Source organism: Dama dama, chromosome 23 (genome assembly GCF_033118175.1).
Source record: "Dama dama isolate Ldn47 chromosome 23, ASM3311817v1, whole genome shotgun sequence".
Lineage (NCBI taxonomy): Eukaryota > Metazoa > Chordata > Mammalia > Artiodactyla > Cervidae > Dama > Dama dama.
In genome coordinates, this window is record NC_083703.1 from 61,469,048 (window position 1) to 61,493,851 (window position 24,804).

The window sequence follows — 24,804 nt, forward strand, 5'->3', positions numbered from 1 at the left end:
GGCTGCCGGAACCGCAGAGGCCAGGCACGATGTCCAGGGCTGGTGTCCGGCACAGCCTGCCCAGGCTGGTTAAAAGACCCACTGGCCCAGCCTCCCAGCCTGGAAAGGCAAAAAGGGGTGGGCCCGCCAGGCTGCCCTCCCTTCCTCCCTCGCCCCCCTTCCCCCAGGCCCAAGAGGGGCGGGCAGGAGAGGCCAGGATTGGGAAGCTGTGAGCAGCTGCCCAGGGTGAGGAGACACGGGAGGGAAGGGCCTGAGACCCTCAGCCCACGTGTGCTGGCTGGTGGCGGTGGCTGAGGACGGACGGGATGTGAAACTGGGCGAGACAGCGACAGAAACAAAAAGAGATCAAGGCAGAGATACAGAGAGAGAATGAAGAAAGACAGGACAGAGACAAAGAGAGGTGGGGACATAATGAGAGGGCGACAGGAACACACAGAGGAGACAGGCAGAGACAAGAGACAGCAATTAGGCAGAAAAAGGGGAGACACAGAGCCAGCCCCATGCACTTGCGCACGTGCACAGAGTACAGAAAAAGAATCACTGAACGACAGAAAGAAAGAAATCCACAAAGACAGGGAGACACACACACACACACACACACACACACACACACACACACACACTCTCATGAGAGAGGAGAGGTAGAATCTGAGCTCAAGCTCAGGGAGCTTTGTGAGAAGAGCCTCAGGGGCCTCTTGAATCCCCACCTCTGGTTTCCTCTTTCTCCTCTCCTCCTCCTCCCAGGCCCGTGATTCTCTTTCTCCTCCCCGCAGCGCAGAGCACTCGGGGTCACACTGTTCCCTGCCCTCCTAGCACTGGGGTCTGCAAGAGGTGGGGCACCTAGGGTGCTTATGAGAGCCAGCCCAAACCCGGCTTGCTGGGCGCTGGCGCCCTCTAGTGACTAGTATGGGGAGGACAGACCTCAGGCCAGAGACATCCCCCTTCCAAGAGGCTCTCAACCAATTCTCTGGCTGAGCCTCAGTTTCCCATCTCTAAAATGGAGCTGCTGACTCTGCAGTTGTCCAGGCTGTGGTAAAGCTTACATGGAATCCAGTGCCCTTTTAGAGCCTGGCACTGAGTAAGGGTTTGGGCATGATGAGGGCTGTCACCTTGAGCTGAGTTTCTCCGATAGCTGCAGCCTTAGGCTTGGGGGGTACAGCAAAGCCCAGGACAGTCAAGGCTTCTGAAGGTAAAGCAACCGCCACTATGCTCTCCCAGCTCCAAGCAACCAAATCAGCCGGCACTTCCTGTGAGTCACTGGCATGCCAGGCCAGCTCCCCTCCCCTCTCGACAGTTACTTCTCAGACCAGCTCTGCTCCAGAGGCCCTGAGAGGTTCTTCTGAGTAGATGAGGAGCCTGAGGCTCAGAGAAGTTAAGTGACTTGCCTGAGGTGGCACAGCTAGTAAGAGACCAAAGCTGTGATTTCAACTCAGAAGGATGGAACTCCTTAATACCACTCCTTCTGTCAGGGGCAGGGGTTAGAGGACAGTTACCAGGACACCACTGGAAAACAGGTTTGTGACCCGTAAGAGAATAGGGACCATGGTTTGCTCTATCCCCAGTGTCCAGCATTTGCCTGAAACAGAGTAGGTGCTCAATAAACATTTATTAAATCAATTTTAAAAATAGTGATTTGACTGACTTCTATCCTTTGTGGAGTCATACAGTTTCTCCTCTGTAAAAGTGGCTTATTTGTGTATCACTGAAAGATTTATTACATTGCCATCTGAAAGAGAACTCCTATAAATAGTCAGAAATCAGAAGAGGTAATAGGTCTGATATCTGGTCTTTACTGACAAGGCAGGGTCACTGCCTTCATGGTGGAGGGGGTTCCCTCCAATTCTCATGGACTCCCTATAACTCACATTTTGCAAAAAATTGGTGGGGCTTGGGGATGGGATGGACTCCTGGCTCCCACTTAGGTTCTTATCCTAGGCCTGCCTCAGTTTCTCCAAAGACAGTATCTACAGGTGGTGGTTCAGTGGTTAGCATTCAAAGCCCCAGGTTCAGGTCAAATCCTCTGTTTTGGGAGCCCAGACCCCCACTACTTCTCACCGCCTCCAAAGAAGAGAGATTGTGGCAGGTGGAAGGAGGGTCTGGAAACTCAAACCCCTCAGAAGTGGGACAGTTCTGTTACTGGTTGGGCTTCAGTCTAAACCATGCCGAGTGTCTAATTATTAGTAAACTCAGCCACCCCCCTCCTTTTTTTGTTTTTGGCCAGGCTGTGGGGCTTGCAGGATCTTAGTTCCCTGACAAGGGATCCCTCCAACCTGGGCCCCCAGCAGTGGAAGTGCAGAGTCCTAACCACTGGAGCACCAGGGAACTCCCAGTAAACTCAGCTTTAAGCAAATTTTATAACGGATCAACTGCAATTAGAGTCTGCTTTAGGTAAACCAGTGTAAGCATGTCCAACTCTTAACAAAAAGATGAAGCCTTGTTTCTGTCCTAATTGTTATTTCTGGAGCCTCAAGGTTGAGTTTGATTTTCAAGCCTGATGCCTCAGGTCCAGCTGTCTATCTCTGCACCTGGTTCCCAGGCTCCAGCTTGGTGGCTGAGTGGTTGAAGGCCATGACTGGCTTCCACTGTCCCAACCTATCTTAAATCCCCTGGCTCAGTTGGGGCAGGACTAGGGTGGGATCTATACCCTGTGGGGAGTTGCTTTAGTGGGTATGGTAAGAGGAAGATGCCGCTTAGGGCTGACTCAGCTGTGTCAGCAGGTGAGTGATGCTGCCGGGGATGCTATGCTGGGAACCTGCCACCTGGGCATCTGGCCGTGGATCTTCGAGTGCAGGAGGAGCTCCCTGGCGAAGACTGGCTCCACCTGCAGGGTGGGAGTGAGGTGGAGGAATGAGCCAACCCCTTCCTTACCCACCCACTTTGTTGGGTGGGGAGTGATAACCCATCTCCACGTGCATTTTCGCACAGGAGGTCTTCCAGGTCAGAGGTCATATGGCAGGTCAGGGGCAGAGCTGGGACTGGAGGGAGCAGTGACAGGCTATTTAGAGGGGCTGGGTAGGGGGTGGTTCTCTGCTGGAGTGGAAAGTGACTCACATGAGCCATAATGAGCCGCTCCTCGGGCTGGTCCGGGGGCCCCGGGTACTCCTCGCCAAAGCACAGCCGGATCTGGTACTCGGGCTCTGGGCAACCATCCTGCAGATGGGCTCGCAGTTCTACGGGCACCGAGATGGTGGGGTCTGGGGTGGGGGATCCCATCTGATGCCCACCTTGTGCTCATATCCCCTGACCATGTCCTGTAAATCCATGTCCCCCGTGTGCCCAGGCCCACTCCCACATCCCTATGCCTGTCTCATGTTTCACTTCTAATTCTCAGGCCCTGTGCCTCGTGCCCTGGGCTCACTATCATGCCCACTGCCACTCACCTGTGCCTATCTTCTGCCCAGCGCCCTAATGCCCACCTTATGCTTAATGCCCTAAGACAACACGTGCCCAAGTCCTAGGCTTCTGTCCCACACCCAACGGCCCAAGCCTGCCACCTGCCTACACCACCACCTCCTACAGGCCCACGTCCGCATTCGTCCCCACTTTCGGCGCTTCTGTGTCACGTCCTTTGTTTCCAGGCCCATCCCAGGCCCAGAATTCTCAAACCCACGGCCCCGCGGTCGCGCTCTTACCCGCGAGGAAGCGGCGCGTGTCGAGCAGCTGACAGGTGCGCTCGCGCTCCAGCTTGTTGGGCCGCGCGCGGTGCGGGGCAAGCGGGCCGCGCCAGTACACGCGGCCCTGGCACAGGCGCTTGGCGAAGACGCCCTCGGGTGCCACCCACAGCAGCACGCCGTGCTCCAGGTGCGGCAGCAGGCGCCGCAGCACGTGGGCGCCAGCCGGCGGCTCCGGGAAACGAACCTGCGCCACCCTGGGCGGCGGCCCCAGCAGTCGCTCGGCGGCCGCGGCGGCCGCGCGCGGGCTCAGGCGGCAGCCCTCGGCCGCCAGCGCTGTGGCTTCGCGCACCAGCTCCGCGCGGTAGAAGAGTCGCACGTGCAGCCAGCAATCTGCTGGAAAGGGAGAGGGCGCGCCCGGCGTTGGCGGCGCCGGCTCCCGCTCCATCCACACAACCGGGCAGGGGACCCAGCGGTCCTCCCGGCCCCCACCTCAGGAATTTTTGACACTGTCCCTAAGTGATAATAATTCTAGCAGTAGTGGTGGTGCTAGTATATAATAGCAGCTTCCAGTATAACTACTTTCAACGGATACATACTTCTAACTACCAGGATAGAACTGGTAGTTGAGCTTCACAATCAGAGTTTGGAGCCATCAGTATAATGGGGGCGTGACACTGCTGCCCTCCTAGGCCCAGTTTCTGGAATTCTAGGAGCTTCTTCCCAGCAAGGATTTTAGTGCTGGAAGAAATAATAATAATAGCAACAACAACAAAACAGCAGCCTCCAGTTAGCAGTATGCTCAGTGGTTAGGGCTGTGAGCTCTGTAACCAGGCCCCTGGATTCTAATCTCTTACTGCCACTTAGGAACTGTGGCCTCTTAGGAACTTTCCCAAGGTTACTGTGTGGCCTTGGGCAGGGTTCTTAATCGCTGTGTCTGGCTTCTGCATCTGTAAAATGCCAGGAATGGCACTATCTGTCTCACAGGGCTGTGGGGAGACTTAGAAGGATGCCTGGCATAAGCTAAGCCCTCAACAAATGTTCGCTCTTGTTATCTGGTCTGCATGGGTACTTTGGGTGGAAGACAGAGGCTATTTGGCCTCAATCCTGGGCCCTCCCCTGTTCTGCACAGTAGTCAGAGGAGAGGGCCTTCCAGTTCCTTACCAGGGTTGCTGAAATTCTCAGAGCGCAAAGGGCCCCAGGGGTGAGCGGGATTCTGTGCCTGGTAGCCTGGGGAAGGAGAGGAAGCAATAAGGCATTGTCTCACCCTGGGTGCCCTTACCCCTACACCAAGGTCACAGAAGAGGCCAGGGAGGGGGCAGGGTTGGGTGAGGAGACCCAGTCCTTACTGTGGTCAGCCAAAGGGCTTGGGAGCAGGGAGTCCTGCTGGGCTAGCCTGGAGGGCTGCTCCTTGTCTTTATCCTCTGTGACTAATCCGGATACATCCTGAGCATTGGGAGGAAGGGTGGTGAGGGTAGGAGATGAGACCTGTGGGCCACAGGAATTCCCAGACAGTCTGCAGTGGGGCAGATGGAGGTCTGGGCAGAACGGAGGGCAGTTGGGGTTAATAGAGACTTTGAGGTTTCAGAGCTCAAGACTTTTTCCCCCACAGAGGTAAAGAGAGAGTTGATGGGGTTTTTGGAGATGATGGGGTCAGAGATGAAATTCATTGTGGTAGGGAGAGAAGTGCTAGGAGTGAATAAGGAGATGGAGTGACAGAGATGGGGGGACCGAGTGATGGATGGAATGGGGTACAGGGGACAGTGGAATGAACCAGGCTAATAGGGTGATGGGGACGGAGCAATGGACCATAGATGAAGGAGGAGATGCGTCGGGGTGGAGTAAGAGTGATACAGACAATGATGGAGACAGAGATGATGGGAGATGATAGAGAGGAGCTAGAGGTGATGAAGGTGAAGGGAATACAATGATGGAACTGGATTTGGTGGCATGAGTGGAGACACACCAATAGACCCAGTGATAACAGGGGAGAGGGGATGAAATGGGAGAAAATAGGACTGATGCACATGAGGGATGGAGGTGAAGGTGATGGAGACAATGGGACAGAGATGGTAGAGTTAAGGAGAATAGAATGAAGGAGCTAAAAGTGATGGCAGAGATGGAGTAGAGGTAGGAAGTAGAGCTGATAGAGGGATGGGGACAATGATGGCCAAGACCTGATGGAGAGGATGAGATGATGCACTGGAGAATGTAGAGGGGGTGGTATGGGTGTGAGGTGACTGGGTTGGCAAGGCTGCAGGGGCTAGAAGGACATGCTGACCTGCTCTTCTGTCCTGCAGGCTGGCTCTGTCACTCTTCCAGGGGGCTTCTGCTGGCTCTGAAGAATGCCCTCCTCTTTACCGGGGGCACAAGCCCTGGTAACTGGATGGAGCAAGTAATAGTCTGTGGTTTCCTGGGCCCCAAGGTGAATCCCTTCAACCTTGTCTGAGATGATCCCAGCTCACTGAATGATCTCAGGCAAGGCCCACCTCTCTCTGGGCCTCAGTTTCCTCTTTTTGGAATGGGGAGATAAACTGTAAGCATCCTTCTATGTTTACCAGCCCATGATTTTAAGCTCAGTAAGTTCACTCTTTCCCACTTTACAGATGGGCAAGGTGGAGTCCTTATTGCCTAGAGAGCCATTCTAAGCTTCTACCTCCAGCAGGCAGTATGGTACCTGGGTCGTGGGCACCATCAGACAGGAGCCGGTAGACCTTGTAGGGGTTGGAGATGTCCAGCTGGCTGCGCTCACGTACTTCACAGAAGTCAGCACTCTTGTTGAGGGCACAGCGAAGCCGTGTCTTCCAAGTAGAGGGATCCTCCTTGTCAATGCCCTCTAGGTGCTTGCCCTTGTATATGGCCCAGGCCTGGGGATAAGCAGGGGAATTGGGGAGGAATGACCTGGGAGACAGGGCTGGTGCCATGCAAAGGGATGAGGACTGCCTTAGCTCCCACCCTTCTCTCTCTTTCTCTGCCCCTAGGCTCCTCTGTTCCTCCCTCCGACCGTCGAACACTTATTTCTTGAGCTCCTGCTCCTTGAGCAAGCTCAAGTTCTAGACTGAAGGGGAAGCAAGACAGACACCCCTGTTCTCAAGGAATGCAAGTCTAATGGGAGAAGGCAGCTGCAAACAGCTGAAAAGAAATAATGATATTCCAAATTATGGATTGTGAGAAATAAAAAAATAAATAATACAATGGGACAGAAAATGATGGCAGTGACCTGCTACTTGCTGCTGCTGCTGCTAAGTCGCTTCAGTCGTGTCTGACTCTGTGTGACCCCATAGACGGCAGCCCACCAGGCTCCCCTGTCCCTGGGATTCTCCAGCAAGAACACTGGAGTGGGGTGCCATTTCCGTTTCCAACGCATGAAAGTGAAAAGTGAAAGTGAAAAGTGAAAGTGAAGTTGCTCAGTCGTGTCAGACTCTTAGCGACCCCATGGCCTGTAGCCTACCAGGCTCCTCCGTCCATGGCATTTTCCAGGCAAGAAGACTGGAGAGGGTTGCCAGTGCCTTCTCCGGACATGCTACCTGGAGAGCCATAAATGATATCCGCACCTACTGCACCATACAAAGTGGACTCCAGATGACCAAAAAAAAAAAACAAAAGTAAGGTGAAACCATAAACCTAATAGGAGATAATGTAGGAAGAAATCTTCTAGGGGGCAGATAATGTTTCTTAAACAAAATTTTGAGGGCATGAACCATAAGGCAAAAAACTTGGGAAGTCTGAAATCATCAAGGGGCTATGATCTAGAACATATGGAAACTCCTGCAAATCAAGAAGAAACAGAGAACAATCCTGAAAGAAAAAAAAATCTTATCGAAGGACAACAATGGGTAGTTTACCGAAGAGGAAACCAGAAGCCCACGAGCATAGGGGAAGATGTTGTGACTCATTAGTGCCACAGAAGTACAGATAAAAGTATGAGATATCATCTGTAAGCTTACAAAATTTAGCCAGTTGGCTAAGCCAGGAGTTGGTTGGGATGTGGACATGGTTAGTGGAATGGGGGCAGAGTTTCTGGAGGGAACTCAGGCATGCCTAGTTCAGTTAAGTATAAGCATACCCTGTGACCAGAAATTTCAGTTCCCAAGGAATTCTCACAGAAGCTCATGAGGGGACCAGATTCACTGCAGAGCTATTTGTGGTCCGGAAAGCAAATTTGTGTCCATCCCTAGGAAAGTAGATGGGTATGTGTGTGTGTGTAATAGATACCCACTATAGAGTCTGTACAGCATCTAGAAACAAATTAGATGGACAGAGAACAAGAATAGATCTTCAGAGCATGACCCTCAGTGAAATAAAAGTAAGATACAGAATGAGACCTACAACACAAGATGATGTACATAAGAACACACAAAACAGCAACGCCCACTTTGCAAGAACACATATAAACCAAAGATGCTCATTAAACACATTAGAATGATTGTTATGGTTGTTGTTTGCTGTTCAGTGGCTCAGTCCTGTCTGACTCTTGCGACCCCATGCACTGTAGCCCGCCAGGCTCCTCTGTCTATGAGACTCCCCAGGCAAGCATACTGGAGTGGGTCACCATTTCCTTCTCCGGAAGATCTTCCTGACTCAGGGATCGAATCTCTTGTCGCCTACTTGGCACTTGGGAAGCCAGACTGTTATGGTAGAGGGACTAAATAAATAAAAAATATGAGGGACTGCTTTAGAGAGGGTAATCAGAAAAGGCCTCTTGGAGGAAGTGGCATTTGGGCTGAGGCCTTATTGAAAAGAAGGAAGGAGTCTGACAAAGAGCTGGGGGAAGGCTGTTCTAGGTAGAAAGAACAGTGAGGGCAAAGGTCATGGGGGTGGGATAGATTTCAAGGAAGGCCAGCGTGGAGCAGAGTAGTCAAAGGGGAAGACAAGAGATGTCTTGCTTGAATTGATCACATTCAGGAATCAGTGGTGGACGGGGGTAGAGGGGCGATTTAACTGATAAATCACACTCAGTCATTGCTCTTGGAGATCCCAGACTTAGTGGGACACCAGACAAAAGCCGCATTTCCCATGTTGGTGTCTCTTGCCAGTGGTGAGACCTTTAAGACTTGATTTTGCTGTCTGTAAACTGTGCTAATAATACCTAACCTCATGTGGTTGTGGCAGGTGTAAGATGAGTGGTCTGTGTGAGATGCTTAGCACAGCACCTAGCAGACAGTCCGTGCTTATTTACTGCAGAACTTGTTCATTATATTCATGGTGCTCTAACTCAAACATAACCGGGGCTCAAGGCTCAGGCTGCTATCACCAAGCTGAGAGAGGGATCTTTAGGAACACTGCTGTGCCCCCCAAGCCCATAGAGTGGCGCATAGCACACAAGAGATGCTCAGTAAATATTTGTGGGATAGACTGAATTTGGCCTTGAAGGATGAGTAGGAAATTGCCAGGTGAAGTGATATGCCTGGCGGAGTGACCGTTTGAGCAAAAGCATGGCAGGAAGCACGCAGGGGAGAGTGAGCAGTCTGGTAGGACGAGCTGATATGTGTATGTGAGGGTATGTATATAGTTGACTCTCATTACTCGTGGTAGTTGTGTTCCATAAAATTTACAGAAACACTAAGTAAGGGCACACAGAACTATCACTCCTAAAGGAAATACAAGGCTAGGTCCTTGTCAGCCTCTGGTACATCAACTGGTCAATACATCCTGTTTATCAACTGGATTTGGATTGTTTATCAAACTGGATTGTTTATCAAACAATACATAACCTTGTTTTATGTGTGTTTCTGTTGAAGGACACCTTATTGAATATAAACTGTTGATTCATTAACAGTGAACTTATGGCCAACAACACTATAACTCACATCTCAAAGGAACTTACCTTATAAAGGTGTTTTCTCCGAAAGGCACATGCCAGCCTTCCTGTGCTCAGGAGTCCTAACAAAGCTTCAGCACTGTGTGGGCTTGGGGGCCATTTTAAACAGTGAAATCACCAACAGAAAGCACAAAAAGTATAAAAAATGTGGCACTAAAGATTGCCTGTGAAAGGACAGTAGAAGAGCTGAAACTAGGGTTGTCACCTTCTTCAGCCTCCGCTGGAAATGTGCATATTGGTGACCCAGTTGTTTTTGTTTTTTTTTTTTCCCATTCTGTGAATGACTGCAAAAGTCCTTTGAATATCAATTGGGGGAGTATACATAATTTCAGCAAGGAAGAGAATTTGTCAATATGCAATCTGTGAAGAATGAGGATCTACTGCATGTGTTGGGGGAAAGGGAAAGAGGGATTAAGGAAGAAGACAGACTGAAGCTGGATTATGAAGGCCAAGCTTTATCCTGTGGGCTTTGAGGTACCGGGAGGGCATGAAGCCAGGGGGCCACATGTGTGTGTCACTAGTGGGTTGAAGGATGGGTCAAAGCATCCCCAAAGAGGGGCAGGGAGGGCCAGTCCACAGAATCTCCCACTTCTGAACAGCACATAGCCTTAAGGTGCAGGCCAGGTAACCACCTGTTCGACACTTAATGAGTTTCTTCTGTGGGCCAGGCAGTATGCTTGGGGTCACCACCCATAGGCAGCTGGAGGAGGCAGAATCATACACGGCACTTATAATTCATAGGGAAAGTTGTTCAATGGAGGAAGTAGAAGGAATCAGGGCCCACTTGGAGAAGCACTGAGAGCTTCCTTGATGCTTTAAACAAATGAATGCATCAGGGGAAGCTTGTCTTCAGTAGGGGATGTTTACACTGAGCATGACGGGGGGAGTTGGCCGGTAAAGGTAGAGAGGGTGTTCCAGGCAGGGGGAACGGAATGTACAAAGGTCTCCCAGTGAGAGACACAGGAACCATTTGGAAAGTGAAAGAACTATCTGGCTGGGTCTGAAGTTGGGGAGGGAGTGGGGAGAGATGGACACAGGCCAGAGAGGAGCAGTTCGTGCAGGGCTTTGTGATCCTGGTAAGGAGCTGGGACTTAATTACAGGAGCAACAGGGAGTCATGGAAGGAATCTGAGGCAGGGAGTGCAGAGGCAAGATTTACATTTAGAGTGATCCCTCTGGAGGACAGAGGGGAGAGCCAAGGGACCGGAAAGCAGGGCACTCAGTTGTCCTGGTGAAAGGTGGTGGGAATGGATCCAAGTAGATGGCTGAAAGAGCAGTTCTGCAGGAAGAGCCAAACACCTTGGTAATGGGTTAGAATGAGACTGGAAGAGAGGGGAGCAGCCAGGGTTCAGGTGCCTGGCTCTGTGGTCTGGGTGGCAGGTGATGCCATCTCCCATTTTGAAAAACAATTTTGCAGCGGGGAGCTGACAAGTGTGATACTGAGGAGGTGCTGAATTTGAGAGGTCTGGGAGTGCTAGACTAGCAGGCTTGGGGCTTGGAGGGGAGGGTGGGAAACACTGAGGCCTTGTAAGGGGAGAGTGGGACGGGAGGAGGGAGGCCCAGGAGGGAGTGCTGAGAGCACCAAAAGAGGAGAGGGGATGGAGGCTGAGAAGCAGGGGCCCGGAAGGCAGGAGGAAAACAGGTCAGGGTTGGAGTGGAGTGGGCGCACAGAGATTCTGGGAACCAAGTAAGACTGTTTCAAGGAGGAGGAGGGACCACTAGATGTAGACCCACTGAGGCGGGGCAAGGGGTGTCTAAGAAGATGACAGCAATGGGGTTCTTAGAGACAATTAGAGACATCAGCAGGAGGAAGAGAAGCCAGATTGTGGGGAGAGGAGGAGCTGAGGGGCTATGAGTGAGGGAGTTGATGACCAGAAGGTCCTTTCTAGGTGCTTTATACCCTGTGAAAGTAGAGGGGAGGCCAGAGAAGCAGGAGCTGGAGGCAGCTGAGGTGTTTGGGATGGTGGCAGTGGTCTGGGATGTGGCTGGTTGCTTATTGCTCATGGAAGAGATCCGAGTTAAAACCTTGATGGGAAAGAGACAGTCTGGAGGAAGTTAATGGTGACTGAAGAAAGACAGGGCATTCCTGGAGGAGGTCCCTGAGAAGGGCTGGGGTTGGGAAGTACAGAAAATGTCCCGAAGTTGCTGGGGTTAACAGTTCAGGGGTGGGAAGTGGAGGGAATTTCCATCCGTGGCAGTGGTATCTAATTTCCCCATGAAGAGGGAGAAGTCCCCTAGGGGATGAGGATGGTGCAAGTCATTCATCCCTTGGCTAATTCTCTTTGAAGAGGGTGGGCTTCCCAGGTGGTGCTAGTGGTAAAGAACCCTCCTGTCAATGCAGGAGACATAAGAGACTCCTGCATTGATCCCTGGGTCTGGGAAGACCTCCTGGAGGAGGGCATGATAACCCACTCCAGTATTCTTGCCTGGAGAACCCCATGGACAGAGAAGCCTGGTGGGCTACAGTCCATGGGGTGAGGAAGAGTTGGACACAACTGAAGCGACTTAGCAGGCACCTACGGGAGGGTCTCCCATATGTAGAGAACATCATCATCAACCTAGAGACAGCCGAGGTTAAGGGCTGAGCGAGTGGCCCGGGGTGACAGCGCATCAGGTCGCTCCAGGCGCTGGGATGGTGTGCTACAGAGCCCTCCAGGACCCAAACCTGGGACCCCCGCCCCTACTCCCTTACCCTGAAGAGCGCAGCGTCCTGCCGCACCTGGTAACCCTGCTTGGCTGCGTGCTTCCAGGGGATGCGGAAGAGGGTCTTGCCTGCGTCCTCCCAGCGCAGCCCCGCATAGCGCCCGCTCTCGATCTGCGCCACCAGCCATTCTCGGAGGCGCAGGGGACCCCCGGCCCCCTCCATGGATCGTCTGCGGTCGGAGACCTTCCCTTCGTCCCTCCGCCAGGGGTCGCGGGCCATAGGGGAACGCAGTGCTCGGGGGACCAGGTCTGAGGCGCGCGGGTGGCCGAACCCCAGGGCGACAGGGGATCGCGCGCGGGGGCCACCTGGACAGCGCGGAGGCGGCAAAAGTGAAAGTCTGGGTAGGAGGTTTCGCTTTCCTTTCTGCTCCCTGGAGGCCCTTTCGCCCCACCCTGTGTCGCCTGGCCTGGAGGGCATCAGTCCTCACACAGCGGGCAGCCTAGAATACCTTGGGAAGCCAAGACCCACTGGAGGGTACAGGGTGAAGTAGCCCCGGGTTCTACCTGTCCCTGGACCGGGAGAAGGGGGGGGGCGGGGACGGGCACCCAGGGTGTCCCTTGCGCCATCCCTGCACCTGTTTTTCTTTCTTCCCAGCCTCCGGGAAACTTAGTCTCTTTCCAGGACCAGGACTGAAGAGGTGGGAAAAGCATAGTGTCTACCAAACTAACTCCGGGCAGAACTAGGAGGCAGAGACTGGTTTAAAAATGCACACTTCCAGCCTCCAACATAGACCTGCAGAATCAGATTTCCTGGGCAAGAAGTCCAGGAACATGCATTTTAAACAAGACCCCCATGGTATTCTGATCCAGGTGATCCATGAGCCACCCTTAGAGAAATATTTCCTTAAATATTGGGAGTCCCCTTCTTCTGACCACTCCCCGAGGTGCCTGATCCAGCTTTCCTGCAGTGTCTCAATTGCTTACATGTCTCAACAGCATGATATGAGTAAAATTACTGATTTTGTCATTAGAAGACTGAGGTCACCCAGTTAGTGCCCGGGGGAGCCAGTATCTGAAAACAGGACTCTCTGCCCTCAGAGTCCAGGAGCCTAAACCACACTGCCTCCCAACAGCTGCACCTGGAGTTTATAGATTCCTGGTGGGGTCTGTGATACCACCACCCCACCACCCCTCATCAGAAGTATATGCAATGTTTTCATCTCTATGTATTTTTTCTGGGTGGCAATAGTGGTAAAGAATTCACCTGCCAATGCAGGAGATGTAAGAGACGAGGGTTCAATCCCTGGGTAGGGAAGATCCTCTGGAGAAGGGCATGGCAACCCACTCCAGTATTCTTGCTTGGAGAATCCCAGGGACAGAGCAGCTTGGCAGGCTACAGCCCACAGGGTCGCAAAGAGTCAGACACGACTGAAGTGACTTAGCATGCATGTATCTTTCATTAAACTGTCAAAGGGGGATTGTGATATGAAAAAGGTCAAGGAGCTCAGACTGCTCCACGCTGGCTGTGTACCTGGGGAAACTGAGGCTCTGAGAGGGAGAAACCAGCCCTCCCAGCAGCCAGCACTGCGCTAGATGGGGGCCAGCATTGACCAGAGGCTGGGCACTGTCCCTCGTGGGTACCTGTCAGGGAGCTTTTTTCATGCTCCCCACTTTCTGTCCTCATATGGCAGCAGCCACCCAGTTCTGACCCTTCTACAGTCACAGCCAGGATTCAAACCCAGAACTGCAGGGCTCCAAAGGGGCACAGAGAATTTCAGATGGTTAAATACAAGAGTAATACTTGCATCTAAACAGGAGACTTGATTGTGTCAGGCCATCTCTTCATTTTTTTCAGGGCAGGGGGCAGAGTCATAGTAACGAGGAGGATGGGGTCCACAGCCTGACTGCCTGAATTTCAATCCCAGTCCCCCCACTTGCTAGCTGACTATCTTGGGCACCAAGATGGTCAGTTTCTTCATCTGTTAAATAGCAAAGCCTACTTCATAGGGCCGCTTGCAGATTCCATGCGATGCAGGTCCAGTGTCCAGCACATTGCCTGAGCCACACAGAGCACTCAGTAAATGAGTGATAATATTATTGCAGCTGGTGAGCCAGAGAGTGGTGAAGGTAATGATGAGGGGGACGGGGAGCATCATCAAGGACCTGGAATATCCTATCAAGGGGTTTTGTTTTCTCCTAGAGATGACAGAGATAATTGTGTGTGCTCAGTTGTTTCAGTCGTGTCCGACTCCTTGTGACCCCAAGGACTGCAGCCAGCCAGGTTCTTCCTAGCAAGAATTCCCTAGCAAGAATATTGGAGTGGGTTGCCATGCAGTCCTCCAGGGGATGTTCCCAACCCAGAGGTCCAACCTGCATCTCCACCACTGAGCCGCCAGGGAAGCCCAGAGGGCGATGGGGGCTTTTAAATAGGGAGCGACACCAGCAGAAACACAAAGATGTTTTAAACCCGGTGGGTGGTGGCACCACTAACCAGTCAGGAGGACCGCAGGCTCCCTGCAATCTGGTGAGTCCTACCACCCTGTTCTCCATACACCATCCTACCTCAGGCCTCTTCAGGTATTGTACCCTCTGCCTGAAATGCTTCCACACACACAGCAAAGCAGTTCCCTCCCTCACTACCAAACGTAGTTTTTCTTTGGTTTATCTGTTTATCCAGGGACTTTCCCATCAGAATGTCAGCAACATGAGTGCAGAGGCTTGCTCACGGCTGGGTCTTCAGTGCCCCACTCATGGCCTGGCACACAGTAGGTACTCAATGAACTTTTGTTGCGTGAATGCTGAGGGGGAGGTTCGGCAGCAGGTGAAGGTTATTTCATCCATCTCCCACCCCCAATCCTGGAATCTGGGCCTCCCCCATCCCCCCCAGGTCTTGATGCATCATAAGAACCCCTGTATAGGTGATTATTAGATTACAGAAATTTCAGATCCCTCTTAACTCTAAGTTAATTTTAGTTTAGGAAAAATAAGCTCAGGTGGCCATTGTTCATCCTCAGTCAGTCTGCTGCTTTCTTGGGCTGTCCTGAGGCCCTCCCTTCTCAGTGCTCCCCTGGCCTTTAAACTCTAAGTGGGAAGGGTCATTCCCACTAGCCCGGGGGTGGGTCCTTCTGGCCGGTAACCATCAAGACCAGAAGGAGCTGCTTTTTAACAACCGTCATGGGACACAGACTGTCTAGGGTCACATCCAGCTTCCCCTACTCTGGCTGTGTGTCCTTGGACAAGCTGCCCGACTTCTCTGAACTTGTTTCCTCCCTGAGGATTAAGTGAACTCATTTAAGTAAAAATTCAGGCATGAGGGAGGTACTACTTCTATACCCTTACTAACTAGGATTTGTGGCTAGGGAAAGGAAGGGAGCTGGGGAGGAAGAAGTGGGGTTCAGGAAGGGGTTCAGCCAGGGGGCAGGGGGTTCAAAGAGAACGAGGAGTTGGGGGCCTTTTCAGGAGACCAGGGCTCCAGGCAGAGATAGCTGTAAGGATAAAGGAAGTGGAATTTCAGCGCAGCACACTGCAGTGCCGGGAAGATGGCAGGCTCCGCAGGCCGTAGGGGGATGCAAACTTCCTCCCATTCTCGTTTCCTGCAGGCGACGGGAACAGCCCCCCGCCCCTTAGCTCAACGACTGAATGACTGGGAGACGAGATCTGACCGGCAGCTTCTGTGTCTCTTTAATATCCTCCAGGCCCATCCAACCCTCCCCCTCCCCCACTCCCACTCCCGCCGCCTGCAATGGGGCGGGGCGGGGGGGAGGCGCGGGTGCACCCTCCCCCAGCCCAAGGACTAAGGCACCAGGTGGCTGCAGCAGGCCGGCCCAGACACAGAGCCACACACACAGATGGACACACGGACTGCGGACGCAGACAAGCCAGGCGGGCAGAGGGGCAGGGGCAGGGATCAGGCCGCCGCGGCGCTCGCTCCCACGGGCGCTGGGCCCCTCCTGAAGGCCGTGAGAGGCCCGGACGATCCCAGAAGGGGGACCAGTCGGGAGGACGAGGGGAGCCACGGCGGGGGCGGGATCCTCACTTGCTGCCTTTGCGGGACAGACACCGCGGGAGGCAGGAGAAAGTCTGCTTGACGCGCGCCAGCAGCGGCAGCGGCCGGTGGGCCTCCCGGGGCGAGCGCGGCACCAGGCGCTGCAGGGTCCCCTCCGAGGCCGTGGAGTTGGGCGCCGGGGAAGCGGCCGCGCTCGCCGAGCCCTGCCGGCAGCGCTTGCACAGCGGCAGCAGCGCGCGCACCTCCTCCTCGTCGCGGAAAGGGCTCTCGCCGAAGCGCTCCTCCAGCTGCCGGCGAAGCTGGGGCGGGAAGAGGGGCGGGGTCGGTGCCCGGCCCCGGGGTCCCCTCTCCATCCTCAGGGCTTCTGCTCTTCTACTAGCTCCCCACACCTCGCTAAGCCCCTCCCCTTCCTGAGCATCCTCTTAACTTCCCTTGGGGTCTCCATCCCCCTCCCTGAGCCCCCTCTCCCTCCGAGTCCCTTCCCTCTCCCCGAGTCCCCTCCTTCCCCTTTGACACTCCAACTTCCAGAACTACCGAAGTGACCCCCCACCCCACCTGCACAGTGGGACCACACTAAGCCCTCGCCAGCCTGCACAACAACCAGCCAGGCCCTCTTCCTTGCCTCTTTCCTAATACAGCCTTGCAGACAAGTCTCTCGGAACCAGCCTGGCTTCCTACATTGGCTGCTTCTCTCTCTCACTTTCTCATCTCTTGTTCCAGGGAGGTGGGAGGGTGGGCTCAGTCCCTGACATCTCCACGTGCCATCTGCCCATTGGGCACAGGAGAAGGAATTGCTTTGGCCTCCTCAATGACCCAGGGGTGGAGTAGGGACTGGACAGTTCTCCCCAAAGGAGCCAGAGGCTCAAATGCCTTCAGGTTTCAGGCAGGCAGAGTGGGCACTGCTGGCACTTGGCCAAATTGAAGGGTCCATAATCTGGCCCATGGGTATACACATCCTAAGTTAAAAAGAAGAAAACCTCTGGCTGTCCAAACACCTAGGGGCTAAGTTAGCTCAAGAGCCACAAGTTCAAGACCTCAGAAAAATCTTCTGCCAGGTCTGAAGCACAGGCGAAATTCTTTCCAATCAGTGCTCAGCTCAAGTAAGAAGTCTCGCACCCCTGCCCCAGCCCCTGCCCCTGTTATTGCTTAGTTGCTCAGTCGTGTCCAACTCTTTGCAACCCCATGTGTAGCCCACCAGGCTCCTCTGTCCATGGGGTTTCCCAGTCAAGAATGCTGGAATGGGTTGCCATATCCTCCTCCAGGATTTATTCCCAGCCCAGGGATTGAACCTGCGTCCCCTGCATTGGCAGATTCTTTACCACTGAGCCGCAGCCCCTACCTTCCGGGAACTGCCCCAGCCAAACTCCTCAAGCTGCTGCCTAAAGCCTGGGTTGGGGTTGGCAATGGGCCGGGTGGCCTTGATGGCTTCAAGCACGTCCCTCCAGCTTAGCCCCGTCACAGTCATCACATACGCCGTCACGATGGTGGTGCTTCTGGAGATGCCTGCAAAACTGGGACACCACACCCCCAAGACTTCAGGTTAGGCCCAGTCTCCTCTGTGTCCCCTAGGACAGAATCTACACTCAGCTCTCCTACTTTGCCTCCTGAGCTCCAACTACAAGGAACCTACCAAAACCTGTCTTCTCACATCCAAGCTTTGCCTTTGCTGTACCCTCTGCCTGGCATTCACCCACAACAAACGCCTGAGTGAAACATCACTTTACTCAATCATTCAACACATGTTTCGTGATCATCTGGGATTTTTCAGGTACTGGGGATATAGTTAGGAATAAAACAGACGTGGTCTCTGCCAGCCTGGGGCTTATAAGATGGTTGGGAGAGACAAGACACTAACCAGGGAGACAATTTCAGGTGGTGATAACTGCTTTAAAGATGGATCCAGGGGCTAGGAGATGGTATAGGAAGAGGTATTCATCTAGTGGAAGGGATGTGGAGGATTAGGGAATGGGTTCCTAAAGAAGTGACAACAAGCTGAATCCTGAAAGATGGGTAAGGATTGTTAAGAATATCCCGGCAGTGTACAAAGACCATGTGAGTGGGATCTGGATGGACTTGAAGAATGGAGAGATAGCCAGTGAAGCTGAAGGAAGGCAAGGAGAGAGGGGGAGAGACAGGCTACAGGAGGTGTCCCTACGTCTGGGGCTCAGGCAGGGCTTCCTTGAAGCAAGCATGGTGAGAAGTCATGGGATGAATGACATCAACAGGGCCAGGGGGTCCTGGGAAAACTCAAAGGTCCCATCTCCCAGCCTGGGGCTCCTCACTGCCCTATACTATAGCCTCCAAGGCTGGAGGGGAAGAGAAGGAGCCGGAACTACTGGAGGATGCTGAACTACCTGCAGGACTTCACCTATTCCTCCCAATAGCCCATCAGGTCAACAGTCTGTCCCCCATTTTACAGATGAGAAAATTGAGTCTCAGGGAGAAACAGCTATCTGGCCACAGCTGGGGACTGTCAGATGAATGGTGGACTGGCAGGCATGGTGACAGGCTGCAGAAGACCCATCACAGGCTGCACTCCCTGCAGGATGAAGCTGTGTTCAGGATGGAGGACACTCACTTCCTCTCCCCCCACACCCCTCCTAACTCACCAGTGTACAAGGCAGTTTCCCCCATTGAGGCGGCAACAGTGGATGAAGTTGATACATTCCTTGAAGTGCTTTTTGCTAGAGAAGAAAGCAAGAAGGTACTGAGTGCTGGGGGCCGGCACAGGTCTCCAAGAAGCTGTCCCCACCCCCCCACTTCTGGGATGGCAAGAGACAAAGAGCCCTGGGTCCTCAAGTCAGCTGGCACGTGAGTTGACTAGGGGCCGACGCGGCAGTGCAGGTGGAGAAGTGTGTGTGCAATAATGGTGGCATTTCAGGCGGGGAGAGAGGCCTTGGATGAAATCCCACCACAGAGGCAGGAGCACCTCCTCAACGGGTCCTGTGGATCCTGTTTTCACGGAGGATTCATCTTGATCTTTCAAGGAAATGGGCGGGAGGAGTCCCACCCCTCTGGGGTCTACAATCAGAGCACCTGGGGACAATAACAGTCAGCAGTGGGGTTGGGAGCAAGATTCCCAAGGGGCAGGAGTGTCTGTCTGGGTCCCCCGCAGGCTGGGGGCCCCTACTACTAATAACACAAACAATCTTGCTTTCTGAGCCCCCATTACATTCCAGGCCCTGTCTTAGAGCCTCAGCCTGTACCATCTGATCCTTGAAAGTCTCCTTGATGATGACAGACCCCCACCCCACACACACCCATTTTCTCTCTCAGAGAGGGGAAGTGATTTGTCCAAGGTCACACAGCAAGTAAATGGCAAAGCCTGGCCTGAACCCAGATTCCTAACTCCAAGGCCAGGAACAGGCTGAGCCTGACCCTTTCAAACCCACGGGGGCATCTGAGCCTGAGGGACAGGGTGCTTTCTCCATTCATAGCTGAGGACACTGAGCTCTTCTGGGAGGTTAAGCCTTGGCCAGCGGCATAGGCAAGGACGTGACTGAGAGTCAAAGCAGTCTGGGAGACCGCCTGTGCTGGGGTCCCCAGGACAGCTCTGGGGCCTGAGTCTTCTCTGTCTTCTCTGAGGCCACCTCTTACCCTCCCTCCTCCCACCACAGGAGGCAGCTGTCCAGACCGTCCAGAGGAACTTACATGGGTACCTCAGGGGCGTCGGCCACTGAGATGCGAAGGTAGGTTATGTCCTGCAAGTACAAAACACACGTGGGCAGTGGGCAGCCCTTGCCTGCACCCCCTGACCCCAGCCTGGGCCTCCCAGGCACCTCACGACCCTGGGCCACTGTTGTTGTCTCTGCCCAGAGGATAGACACCTTCTCTGAGAGCCTCTCAGGTCTGACCACCTATGGTTCCAGAACCTTCTGAGAAGATAGTATCCTAACCCCATGGGTGGCTTGGGCACCTGCCAAAAAAGGGCCCAGGGACCTTTTATTTAACAGCTGGGAAAGGGTCACTTAAAGTGACTCCCCTCCATGTGAGGATTACAAAATTACACAGTAAGAAGGGCAGAGTAGATTTTATTATCTTGAAAAGAAACAAAAACTATGAAGATAAGCTTTTAGTTCATGAACTGTGGTTATAAAACTCTGTGTATGCTAAGGCGCTTCAGTCGTGTCTGACTCTTTGTGACCCCATAGACTGTAGCCCACCAGGCTCCTCTGTCCATGGGATTCTCCAGGCAAGAATACTGGAGTGGTTTGCCATGCTCTCCTCCAGGGCATCTCCCCAACTCTGTACTAATTATTAAAATAATCAAGGTATGAATTGCGAGTAATTTCTCCAACAAACGTGCTCTGACATCAGGCCCAACCTTCACACAAGATCTTAAAGATAAGTTCTGCCCACATTCCAAGAGGCACTTTTCTCAAGGACCTCTCTTCGTCCTTTGATATTCAAATGGTTCTTTTCAAGGGCCTGGCCCACCTCCAGCCAGTGACTAAGGGACCCCCTGGCCAGGTCCTCATCTGTTAGTGACTTGTGTGAAATTCCAGCCCTTCTCTATAAAGCGCCCTCCCCAAGGTCACTTGAGCCTGCATCTTTTGCAAGGTTTGCAATTTCAGTTTGCAACACAATCGGCCTTGAACTTCTTGGGCATTATCAAACCCTGACTGGTAAATCCTCTGATGGATGGAGAGGGAGATGCTGATGACGAGAGGGGAGGGCTGTGGGAGCAAGGACTCATTTTGCTAGCTATCATTTCATTAGTAAATATAGTCATGCCTAGACAGCATCCCCAGGCACTCTAGTGACTGCATTCTCCAAATACTCCAAAACAAGCCTCTCCTATAAAGCAAAAACAGACTCCACCGACCTGGAAATTTCTTCTTCAAATGACACTGAGAACCAAAGATTATCAGAGGTTGCTCTTAGAGACCATCAAATCTGACACAAGGGGAAACTTAGGCCCAGAGAGGGGGAGGACCCTGCCCAAGGTCACAGAGCAAATCTGTGACAGAAGCGGGGCTGGATCTCAGATCTCCAGAGCCCCTTTCTACCCACTGTTCCTTCCCTTCAGTGGGTGACCCAGACCCTAACAGATAAGAAGGAAGGGGCTCTGTTTATAGGTTGAGAATATGATTAACTTCGTTATTATATTAGCTATAATTTATTGAATACTTATTATGTGGCTCTCAACAGCCCAGTGGGGTAGGAACTGTTATAAAATTCCCCCTTTTCAGACAACTGACGTCTAGAGAGGTGAAGTCCTGGGCCCAAGGTTCCAGAGAGAATGTGGTAAAGATATGAATTCAGACCTCTGGACTCTAGCACATGTGGTCTGGATTTCCTCCTTTTCTACTTTAGGTCATAACCCTCAACCTGTCTTTTCCAGGACTTGATAATACCAGCACCAACCCCTCCCAGTGGAGGCCAGTGTGCAAAGCATCTTCACCATCTCTCAGCTCCCTGGGGACAGACAGCGCTGAGGGATCAGAGGCCCAGATGGGTAAAATCATAGCCTCAGGTCACAAGCAAGATGGAGAGCCCAGAATCATCTATTCAGTTGGGACAATGGGAAGCCCCTGTGAGGATTGCTAAGGAGCTAAGCTTCCGGGATGTGTGGCCTTAGGCAGGTTACTTTACCTCTCTGGTCCTCAGTTGCCAAAGAGGGAGCAAGTAGGGATGCTAATGGAAAACAGATCAGTTTTTAACCAAATGAGTTAGGATGGCTCAGGAAGGCCCATGTGCCAGAATAGGACCTGGCATCTAGTCGGTACTTGATAAATGGGTGCTGTGGGGGTGTAAAGCACCCCTCCCCTCTGTGCACAGCCCTGGGGTGGGGGTAAGGCATACCTGCAACAGAGGCTGGGGTGACTCATGGATGGAGATGATGTGTGTGATCTTATTCCGGCCTAGCTGATCTGTGTCTTTGGCATCTGAAAGAAACAGGATGTCTGAGCCAACCTGGCAGGTGTGATTTACATGTTCCCGACAGTCAAGTGAGGCAGGAGCTCACCACCCTGCTCTCCTCCTGTTCCCTCCCTTCTCCACCTTTGCCCACCCTCCGCTAGCGCCCTGCTCCTTCGCCACCTCTTGCCCCCAGCATGACAGGTCCCACCATACCCCTAGGCTTCAGTCTTACCACTGGGGTACCCACACGTAACAGTCCAGCACCTCCTCAGCTTTGCCCCGCCCTGTTCTTCCCATCGCAAACACTCTTTCCTGGCATATTCTTGACCAGGCAATTCTACTTTTAGGAATCTTGACTACAGAAGAATGAACTCACATGGAAAACTGTGTGGGAGAAGACCACGTTCTCTCCTTATGACCGTGAACACATCAGGAATAGTTAAAAATGGGAACAACCCAAAAAGGGACTGGATAAATAATGGTATATTCATACTTGAATACTCTGCAGACACTAAAAGGATCTCTACGTGCTGACGTGCAAGGAAGTCCACAATATATTATTAAATGCGAAACACAGGCTACAGAATAGCATGCAGAATAGACTTCCATTTTTTGTTTTAAATAGTGTATCTGTATCTATAAAGTTAAATGAAACATGACCCAGGGAGATGCCCACCACAGCTCTCAGTGACCATCATAGGGGCTGGATTCCCAGCGTATGAAGCTCTTTTATCAGCAAAGTAAATAACACTCTATCTCCACTCTATGCCCACTTCATCATCCACCACATTGACTGTTTATTACGTGCACCCTTGGCTGGCATGGCACTGTAGGGTCAATTTCATGACCCCTGCCCCCATGGGCCTACACACTTTGAAAGGATTCAGATCTTACTTACCAAACATTCAGAAGTCGATGTGGTGTGAGCTGCTGAGGAAGCTCCCAGGGAGGAAGGGACTAGGGTTTAGGAGAGAGGGAGCCCCTAAGCCCAGGGAGGACAGGATGGAGGGAGAAAGCTCTGCCCCAGGCAGATGTCCCTCCCTCCCCGAAGCTTTCTCTGACTCCACCGATGGAAGTGACTTCTCCTACCTCGGGTCTCCCGAGCTCCAGACCAGCCTGTGCCTTAGCACAGGTCTGGGACAGGCAGAGTGCCGTGGCCTTGGGACAGAGCGGGCAGTGCTCACCAGTGAAGTTTCTGAGGTAGAGTCCAGTCTCTAGAGACCTCTCCTCTGAGGAGGTTGTGCCAGGAAGTGTTCCCAGCTTCCCAGCTAGAAGCAACACCTCCAAACAGACCTCAACCCAGAAGCTCAAGACCAGAAAAGCCCTTAGAGGCGGGGGTAGGCCTTGTGCCGAGGCAGACGCTGAGGCTCCCAGCAGGTGCAGGCTCGCCCGGCGTCCAGTCCTCTGAGCCCTTTGCACTGGAGCCACCCCTCCACCCTCGTCCCCCTTAGGCCTCATGAGTTCTTCCCTGCTCCCAGCCTGGCATCACTTCCCTGCCCCCAGCCCCATTCCTGAGCATGTCCAGGGTGCGTGGGCCAGAGCATGAATGGTGTACACAGGCCTGGGACAGGGAGCGTGCCAGGGCCTTGGGACAGAGTGGGCAGTGCTCACCAATGAAGTTTCCGAGGTAGAGTCCGGGAAGTACCTACAGGAGAGACAGGCAGGGGGTCAACCGGCAGGGGTGCATGACAGGTCCCCTGAGACTCGGGAAGAGTGTCTGACCCTCAGGACTCAAGGAGCAGAGTCCTCTTTCTCTGTGAGAGGAGTCTAGGGAGGGCGGCCGAGGCGGGCCACCAAGGGAGGCCAGCTTGGGTAGGGGGAGAGGAAAAAGGAGGGGCGTGCAAAGACCTAGGGAAAGAGTGGAGGAACACAGGGGAGGGGCGAATGGAGAGGTGGGCTTGGCAGGTAGCAGGTAGGTGGTGGAGAATTCTGACAGGGGGGCGGTGGGAAGGATGGGCAGGTGGGGGGGGCTGTGCAGAGGCATGGGGGGTGTGGGGGTCCGGGTGGGGAAGGATGGAGAAACAGCACTAGAGAGTCCAGGGGGACAGAGCCAAGGTAGACAGACACATGGAGACAGAGAAAGGGACTCAGGGTGAGATAGAGTCTAGGGTTGACAGAGAGCCACAGAAAGACACAGCAAGAAATACAGAGTCACAGAGACACGGAGAGACAGTCAGAGACAGAGATACACCCCGAGAGAGACAGACATTGAAGTCTGCTCTCAGAGTCCCGGGGAGACGGAGAAATACACACACACAGCCAGCCAGAGCCAGAAGGTCAGAGGCCGGCGCCCGGCCGGGGCTGGGGGCGGCCAGGGACGGGCTGCGCCATCTCGGCCCCCTACCTTAGTCATACCATTCCCCATGATCCCGGGGACGGGGTTCCGGGAGCACCCCCAGCTCGCCACCCGCTGAACGCAAGGGTAACAGCTGCCCTGACGGCCCGGGCCCGGCGCCTGCAGCCTGGCGGGGATCGGGGGGCCCGGCGTCCGCAGCTTGGCCCAGCTCTGCCCAGCCGCCGCCGCCGCCGCCGCCGTCCGCCGCCCCCCGGCCAGGGAGGGAAATGCTGGAGCCGCCGCCGCCGCCACAGGCTCCTCCTACCCCCTCGGTCATGTGGGCCGCCCCCCTCCCCACCCGTGGGTCGCGGCGGGGGGCTGGACAAAGCCCCAGTGTGCCGGGCCCCGGGCCCGCGGGACAACGACAGCTTGTTGGGGCCGCGTGGGGCCTCCACCTCCGGAGGTGGGGGGTGGGGGCGCTCCCCCCGCCCTGGCACCGTCAGGCTCGGGGAGGGGAGGGCGGCGGAAGGGGGCGGAGAGAGCCCCCCAGCCGCTGGGCCCAGAGACACGGATCCCAGTTCCGGCTC

The 24,804-nt window shown here is 53.7% G+C and overlaps 2 protein-coding genes across 11 annotated transcripts; both read right to left on the reverse strand.

The window, feature by feature from the left end:
* Nucleotides 1-24: 24 nt before the first annotated feature.
* On the reverse strand, nt 25-12,459 carry LOC133045012 (interferon regulatory factor 4-like). 4 transcript variants are annotated; one of them, XM_061127018.1, is made up of 8 exons: nt 12,124-12,459; nt 6,289-6,478; nt 5,893-5,993; nt 4,961-5,057; nt 4,776-4,841; nt 3,633-4,004; nt 3,052-3,170; nt 25-2,821 (listed from the first exon to the last, which is right to left on the reverse strand). In XM_061127018.1, exons 1-8 carry the CDS (start codon nt 12,352-12,354, stop codon nt 2,711-2,713), a joined length of 1,287 nt encoding a protein of 428 aa, XP_060983001.1. In that variant the 5' UTR covers nt 12,355-12,459; the 3' UTR covers nt 25-2,710. The 4 variants fall into 4 exon arrangements, with proteins under 4 accessions (XP_060983001.1, XP_060983004.1, XP_060983003.1 ...); XM_061127019.1 differs by having other exon boundaries at nt 2,682-2,821; nt 3,633-4,007; nt 12,151-12,459; XM_061127021.1 differs by lacking the exons at nt 4,961-5,057; nt 5,893-5,993.
* A 3,284-nt stretch (nt 12,460-15,743) lies between these two features.
* Nucleotides 15,744-24,475, reverse strand: DUSP15 (dual specificity phosphatase 15). 7 transcript variants are annotated; one of them, XM_061127026.1, is made up of 8 exons: nt 24,298-24,475; nt 23,554-23,587; nt 22,841-22,899; nt 21,886-21,968; nt 19,732-19,781; nt 18,690-18,764; nt 17,420-17,591; nt 15,744-16,379 (listed from the first exon to the last, which is right to left on the reverse strand). In XM_061127026.1, exons 3-8 carry the CDS (start codon nt 22,845-22,847, stop codon nt 16,107-16,109), a joined length of 660 nt encoding a protein of 219 aa, XP_060983009.1. In that variant the 5' UTR covers nt 22,848-22,899; nt 23,554-23,587; nt 24,298-24,475; the 3' UTR covers nt 15,744-16,106. The 7 variants fall into 7 exon arrangements, with proteins under 7 accessions (XP_060983009.1, XP_060983008.1, XP_060983007.1 ...); XM_061127025.1 differs by having other exon boundaries at nt 24,287-24,475; XM_061127024.1 differs by lacking the exon at nt 22,841-22,899.
* Nucleotides 24,476-24,804: the final 329 nt, after the last annotated feature.